This window comes from Mus caroli, unplaced genomic scaffold (assembly GCF_978045245.1).
Source record: "Mus caroli unplaced genomic scaffold, Mus_caroli_1 scaffold_8, whole genome shotgun sequence".
In the NCBI taxonomy this organism is placed as follows: domain Eukaryota; kingdom Metazoa; phylum Chordata; class Mammalia; order Rodentia; family Muridae; genus Mus; species Mus caroli.
In genome coordinates, this window is record NW_028227263.1 from 135,587,945 (window position 1) to 135,595,891 (window position 7,947).

The following is a 7,947-nucleotide window of genomic DNA, read 5'->3' on the forward strand; positions in this document are numbered from 1 at the left end:
AGCTGGTAGAAATCTGATGTGCTGATATGCATGGCACTTCACAATCCACACTGCCCAGGTTTAATGCAGGAAAAATATGTTCATTTTCATGGGGGTGTTCTTCCTCCTTAATATTACACTTCTCATGGCCAATTTCACTGATCCCAGGTGCTTTTGGAGAATAAATTTGGATGAAATAAATGATGAATCTGTGGGAAAAACTTGTAGTTTCATCCTGGCAGCAGTTCAGACACCCATTGAAAATGATTATTTCAACAAGACTCTTAATGTTCTGTAAGTAAATTTGTATTTTAAATTGAAATGAGAACATAAATGTTTCTTGAGTGCTGTGAGGATGAGGATTAGGCAAATTCTTGAGTCTTCTGTCCTGGTGCTAAGTCTGAACTCCAAGAAACAACCTTAATTCCTTTACAGATTTAATCCTATTTTCTCCATTTAATTAATCCAGTGGAGGTTTTGGTGTTCTTCCAGGTGGCTTGTGATTTAAAGATTGGAAGCATTGGAATAAAGGAATATCTACATTGATCTTTAACATAAAGCCTGCCTTTTGACAGTTTGTATTGCACTCTAGGCGGAGATGACTTATTGAAATTGATCCTGTAATATTTCATTATGTTTTATCCCACGTACATGTAAATAAATGGACATAAATTCTGCTGACAGTCCTTCCATAAGTGTGTTGCTCCTCGAGCATATTCTGGTTCCCATAATATTCATGGCACATAACGTTGTCAAAAACTTTACATACATACAAACTTACTGTCTCAAATTCATTGCATGTAGTCAATTATTGACTTCTAAAGCTTCATCAGGTTTGGAAAGGGAAGATACTTACACTCAAATATTCCTACTTCATATGAATGTCTGGATGGATATCTTTGTATGTATATGAGCAAGTAATATTTACCTCATTAGGGGTGAAGACATCAAAGAGTTTTTAAGATAATATCCAAAAGCACTGTGGCTTTGTACTTCACACTACTTATGTACAATCACTGGCTTTTATGTTTTGCAAAGTTCAACTGGGCACTCTCTCTTTAGAGTAAACCATATTTGGAACCTATGTAATCCAATGATATGATTACATTCTTTGAATAGGCAGGCTATCAATAACAGTGGTGACTGCTTATGTCCCTTATCACTGGCATGGGTGACAATTGTATTGTGGGATAGTTTTAACGTTTGAGGACAGTGATACAGGAGCTTTCTATTAGTTTTTTTGGTCATTATTTAAGAAAAATGTCTTCTCCATTCCTGTATGAGTTGGTTAATCTCTGACCCTTTTAAAATATCTAAATCTTGTGGGACGTATTTCAATAATTTTAGTAAATATTAGTGCACATGTTACCAAAGTGGTATCAATACCAATTTTTGTGGATTGCAGATCATTGTTTTAAAACACAGCCCTTTAGACTACTAGGATACACAGACATCTTAAGTAACTGATGTTTCCTAAATTTCAGTTAAAGTAGTAGTTTGAGCATTGTACAACGTCTACTCTCAAATTTATTTTGTATATTAGTAAAACTTTAATTGAGATTTGTGTGTGTGTGTGGTAGTAAAGAATATTCTAAAATGACCTATTTTATAGGGTATAGAATGAAAACACAATAGCTGTATAATTTTTAGTGAAAGACTGATTGTATTTACTTCATTCTAATCATTAAATAAGCAGGCGTACATATAGAGTTTATTGATAAAATTATATGAAATGACAAGGATAAAACAGGAGATATTATTCTTTTCAAAAACATAAAAAAAACCCAATATGGTATTATTCCACTCCCATGGTCTAGTGGTCCACTTTCATTTAAAAAAAAAACAATGAATATATTCCATAAATTTACACAAAAATCTCTTCCATATTATAAGCATATAATATTGACATATACAAATATCACAGATATTTCCTTATTTTCCGAGTTCTAAGTAGGATACTAGTACTGTTTTAGTGTAATGACAAAGGTTGTCAAAGATGTTTCCTAGAAATTAATTTATAATGAATAAAATACTCAGAGTGAATATATATCACATTCCTTTGTAAATAAAATTAGGAGAATGATACATCAGTGGTGGGACAAGCCCTTAATCTCCGCACTAAACACCTGCCACTAATGCCTAACTGTGCATTTGAATTGAGGATAGTCTACAGGAAAGTATCTTATAAAACATTGGGTTGTATTGCAATCTTACAACCTAAATAGTCCTTACTCAAATACATACAAACTTAAATATTGACATGTATCAAATACCAAATTCGTGTTTGATATTTGAATTGATTAAAAATAAATCTTTAGAAAATATTTTATTTCAATAAAAGATTGAAAAAATAACAGCATGAGGTTTGATATGAAGGGATGTGTCAAGAATTTTGGCCACTAATTGTAAGTGATTATATGTACAGGAATCAAATGTTACTAGAGAGAGAGAGAGACAATTATGCATTGATAAATCATGGTTTGTTTTCTTTTTTTCTTTCTTTCTTTCTTTCTTTCTTTCTTTCTTTCTTTCTTTTTTTTTTTTTTTTTTTTTTTTGAGACAGGGTTTCTCTGTATAACTCTGGCTGTCCGGGAACTCACTTTGTAGACCAGGCTGACCTCGAACTCAGAAATCCACCTGCCTCTGCATCCCAAGTGCTGGGATTAAAGGCGTGTGACACCACTCCTGGCTATGGTTTCATTTCCTTAAACAATTCAGGTAATTTCACAAGAAAATATCATGAACTCAGTGGCTCTAATAACAAATTTATTTATTGCTCAATAATTTCAAAATGAAGACATGATCAGAATTACTGTTTTGTCAATATCTGTGGTTTTCTCTTTACCTTCTGATCAAGCGCTCAAAAACAAAAATGGAAATTATCTCTGTGGATGAGGTCAATACCATCGCTTATTTATGGGACCAACACTGTCATGAAATTTTAAAGTGCTTTCTATTTTCCAGGTCCATGTGTCAATCCAATCTTATAACAAAAGCCATTTGTTCCCGTCTTTAGATGTCAGATGCAGAAACTTCCAGTATAGCTTAGTGCTTCTACTGAGTACAAATGTGGATGTATAATCATCTGTCCATAATAAACTCTGTACTCTTTTACAGAAAAACAACTAGAAACCACAAATATGCTTTGGCATTGGTGTTTGCAATGGATGAAATCAACAGAAATCCTGATCTTTTACCAAATATGTCTTTGATTATAAGATACAGTTTGGGCCATTGTGATGGAAAAACTTTAACACCTACACCATATTTAATTCATAAAAATAAAGACAGCCCTATCCCTAATTATTTCTGTAATGAAGAGACGTATGTGTTCCTTTCTGCTTTCAGGACCCAATTGGAAGGCATCTTTAAGTTTCTGGAATTACCTGGACAGCTTCTTATCCCCACGTGTGAGTTATCATAGGCCAGGAATTCTTAACATCATGTCTCTTTGGGGTACTTTGATATCTATTAAGAAAGTTAATGGATGTGGTTGGACTTATGCTTATGTCAATCTAGGAAGTTCCAGGATACTTACTATTCAGAAACATGTTAGACCTTCTGCTAAGGGCTACCACCAGAAGTAGAAAGATACCAGCAAGACAGAATAGAAGAGGCCATGGAGAATTGAGTCTGGCATGGTGGAAGAGAGAATCTTACAGCCTTGACTGACTGTCAGTCAGAGTGTTTCATTATTTACACCATTCTCAGCAAGCAGAGATTTGTTCATGCTGTTCCAAAATATAGAGCATGTTATTTCTGTCCCCAGAGAGGTGTTATCTTCATCTTGGTTATAAGCTTAAATTATCATTGGTAAACTATGAAATAATAGAATTATGGTGCTGTTATAAGTTTAGTCATCAGAGAAAAACTGTGATGGAACAGAAATAAATTTTACCAACATTTTCTCTATAACCTAACTTTTAACTATCTGGAGTATTTTTATTTTTGTAAAGGCATGAAATACCCTTCTTAATATGGCAACTCATGACATTTCAGTGGTACTAGAAAGGATGAAAAGCTCCAATCCAGTCTGTGGAGATGGTCATTTGACTACCTGTGAGTGTATGACCAACTATTAAAAGTCAGAATTTAAATTGACATTACATCCCTGGCAATAATTTCACACCCATAGTGCTATACCTGTAATAAGTCATTTTCTTTAATAATATGATGATATTATTAATGGAATTAATTTAAATTATTATATTATTATCAGTATATAATATTGTTATATACTCTGTCTAATTTATTGCTATGTTTTATCTTGTTTTTTTTCCTTTTGCTTCCACATCGTAAGATACAAGATTAGAACTTCACAAGTTAACTTTTCTAAGAAAGAGGAGTTATGGGGTTCCAATACCTCATTCTTCCATATTTTTCCACATGAAGATTTTTAAAACATTATAATCACTTTTGAAGGAGGACAAATACAAGTCAATCTAACTTCATTTCTATATATTTTCCTCAAGATGTACAACTTATGAATCCCAAATATTTTGCACCAGAATTGCCTGGGTATATAGTAAGAAGAGTTTTTCTAATCCAATTTGCTGCTAACACTTTTAGGCTGCAAAATCTAGTTTATATTTTTACAAATACTTTGATCTTATTGTCTGTTTCCCGGGGAGGCACAGAGGCAGACATTGCCAGAGTAATTCAGAACAAAACCTAAAAAGGAGATCTCTGGCCGTTTTATGTGGGTCACAACCTCTAGTGTACAATATTACTGTCAAGTAGGGCAATATAAGAATATCTCTTCCAAATGCTATATCAGTATTATGTACAGGACTCTCCTCTTCAATCTTAGAAGTATTTATGGATTATGGCATAAAAGCCTTTTTAAAAAATATTAATCAAGTATCCCCAAATTGTAAAAGTATAAAATCCCTTCAAACATTTGAAACACAAATATCAAGAATAAAACTGGAAGACAGAAAGGCAGTCATTAAAATATGTGAATACATTTGTTACATCTTTGTCAAACAGCTATGCTTGCTGTTCCCATTAGAAGTGGATGTGCCAGGCTTCCATGTTTGCTAATTTGAATCAGAGATGAGAGAAAAAGTCACAGTTAATCAACTGTTTGCAGGTAAATATGATTACAAGTGTTTTCACATGCACAACACCTCATGCTGCTCTTTGTGTTGTAGCTCCTTCAGCTTACCTATGGACCTTTCCATTCTATGTTCAGTGATGATGAACAATATCCCTATCTCTATCAGATGGCCCCAAAGGACACATCTCTAGCCTTGGCAATGGTCTCCTTCATACTTTACTTCAAATGGAACTGGATTGGCCTTGTCATCCCAGATGACGATCAAGGAAACCAATTTCTTTTAGAGTTGAAGAAACAGAGTGAAAACAAGGAAATTTGCTTTGCCTTTGTGAAAATGATCTCTGTTGAACCTTATTTACAACAAACAACTGAAATGTTCTACAGCCAAATTGTGATGTCATTAACAAATGTTATTATCATTTATGGAGAAACATTCAATTTCATTAATTTGATCTTCAGAATGTGGGAACCTCCCATTTTACAGAGAATATGGATCACCACAAAACAATGGAATTTCCCTACCAGTAAGACAGACATAAGTCATGGCACATTCTATGGATCACTTACTTTTCTACCCCACCATGGTGAGATTTCTGGATTTAAAAATTTTGTACATACATGGTTCCATCTCAGAAAATCAGATTTATATCTAGTAATGCCAGAGTGGAAATACTTTAACTATGAAGACTCAGCATCTAACTGTAAAATACTGAAGAACAATTCATCTGATGCCTCATTTGATTGGCTAATGGAACAGAAGTTTGACATGACCTTTAGTGAGAGTAGTCATAACATATACAATGCTGTGCATGCCATAGCCCATGCCCTCCATGAGATGAATCTGCAACAGGCTGATAATCAGGCAATAGACAATGGAAAAGGAGCCAGTTCTCACTGCTTGAAGGTAAAAGTTTCTTCTATTGGCCGAGGTTTGGTGGCTTCAATTGCATAGTTGTTTAGTCTTTCAGATGCCCAGACTTAAAGAAATAAGAAATATTTTCCAAAATAGATAGGTTTCCACACATTTTACCTTAACAAAAGCAAATCTATAGATTGTTATGAATGTGATTGGAAAGAGAATTCACAGATTAGCAATGAAAATGTGTGGTTTTATACAGAGCACCCAAATATCTATTAGCATGCCCCTTCCAATATTGTATATAAACAGTATTTCCTCTTTAATTTTCTCCATGATTAGAAGATGAGGTTTTATTTATATTTGTCAATTATATGGAAATCATTTGGAGGAATTATTTTCATTAGTGTAATCCAGTGATTCTGCCAAGAGTGTAGGCTCTGGAGAACATTCTGGGTTTTCTGAGAGTAACTAAACAAGAAATAGTGTTGGTACTCATTTCTGTCTGTAGAAATGTGTTTATATGTGTGAATGTATCCTTCTCACTGAGTATATGTATATTTTCTACTCTTTCTGTGTATCTGTGTTTATATTTGTGTTACTTTCAACATATATGTTTATCTTCCTGTATGGAAGTGGAAGTGAGCAACAATTTTTTCTATGTAGGAATTTCTTTCTATAAGTGTTTGTTTATATATGTGTGTATGTTTCTTTGGGGTTTTGTCAGAGTAGGTTTCATTGTGTACAATGTATGTAATTTGTAAGTGTTTATAAGTACATATACAAATTTGTACCTGCTTTACTAAGTATGTGTCTGTCTATTTCTTTGTACTTGGCAAGGCCTTTGCCTTCCTTTTTGTCTTTAGGTGTGAGTATAAAAATCTCTGTGTGTCAATATAGTTCATGGCTGGTCCTTAAATATTTATACCTCTCCCCGTGTTTTGCTTTCCCTCTCCCTCTCTCTCTCTCTCTCTCTCTCTCTCTCTCTCTCTCTCTCTCTCTCCCTCTCTCTCTCTCTCTCTCTCTCTCTCTCTCTCTCTGTGTATGTCTGTGTGTGTGGTTGTATATGTGCCAGTGTATTATTTTGTGTGATTTCATATCTGTGTTTTTATTTGAGTGGAAATGATTGTCATTTATTTGCCTGAATATTTACATTTGCCTGAGTATTTACATATGTGTGTCAACATATATGTATATTTGTTTGTAAATAAATGTATAGCTGTACTATATGTGTGACTTAGAAAGGATGTGAGCCTCTCTCAGGGTCTGTGTGTATATTTATGTGTGTGTGTGTGTATGTGTGTGTGTGTGTGTTGCATACCTGTGTTTGGATCTGCATTTTTCTGTGTTTCTGTTTGGTATTCTTCGCTGAGAAAACTTAAATTCTTGTAATATTGTGATAATTTCATTTATGAAATTGCATTTGTTGTGATTCCTCTCTTTCTTTCTTTCTTTAAATATGTTTGCCTTTGCTATGAACTCAGAATGAATTTTATGACTTGAAGGAATGATATATACATTATAGTGCAATGCTTGTATTTTAGGTAAACTCCTTTCTAAGAAGGACCTACTTCACTAATCCTCTTGGGGACAGAGTGTTTATGAAGCAAAGAGTAATAATGCAGGATGAATATGACATTATTCACTTTGGGAATCTCTCACAACACCTTGGGATGAAGATGAAGTTAGGAAAGTTCAGCCCATATTTGCCACATGGTCGACACTTTCACTTTTATGTAGACATGATTGAGTTGGCCACAGGAAGAAGAAACGTAAGTGTGTGCTAGCTTACTGGTTTATAATGCAGAGCAGTAAACACTGTCAGATGAATACACGGCAACATATTGAAATGAACAATTTAGTCACATAAGGAAACAATTTCTAGTCTCCAGTATGATATTTCTTTTTTTCATTGTTCACATTTTTACCAATTATTTGAAGATTTCAAACATGCATAAAATATACCTTTGTCATATCAGAACCATTTTTTGAAATTTAAAAAATAAGAAAAAAAACTGTTCTTCACCACTGTTAGATATTCTTTCCTTTAAAT

General features: G+C 33.7%; 1 protein-coding gene across 1 annotated transcript; it reads left to right on the top strand.

Annotated features, from left to right (window-relative positions):
* Nucleotides 1-76: 76 nt before the first annotated feature.
* On the top strand, nucleotides 77-7,681 carry LOC147003651 (vomeronasal type-2 receptor 116-like). The gene is given in 5 exon segments (XM_085841060.1): nucleotides 77-273; nucleotides 3,097-3,304; nucleotides 3,306-3,389; nucleotides 5,133-5,942; nucleotides 7,439-7,681. Coding segments are annotated over 5 exon segments (1,542 nt in total).
* The last annotated feature ends 266 nt before the right edge of the window (nucleotides 7,682-7,947 follow it).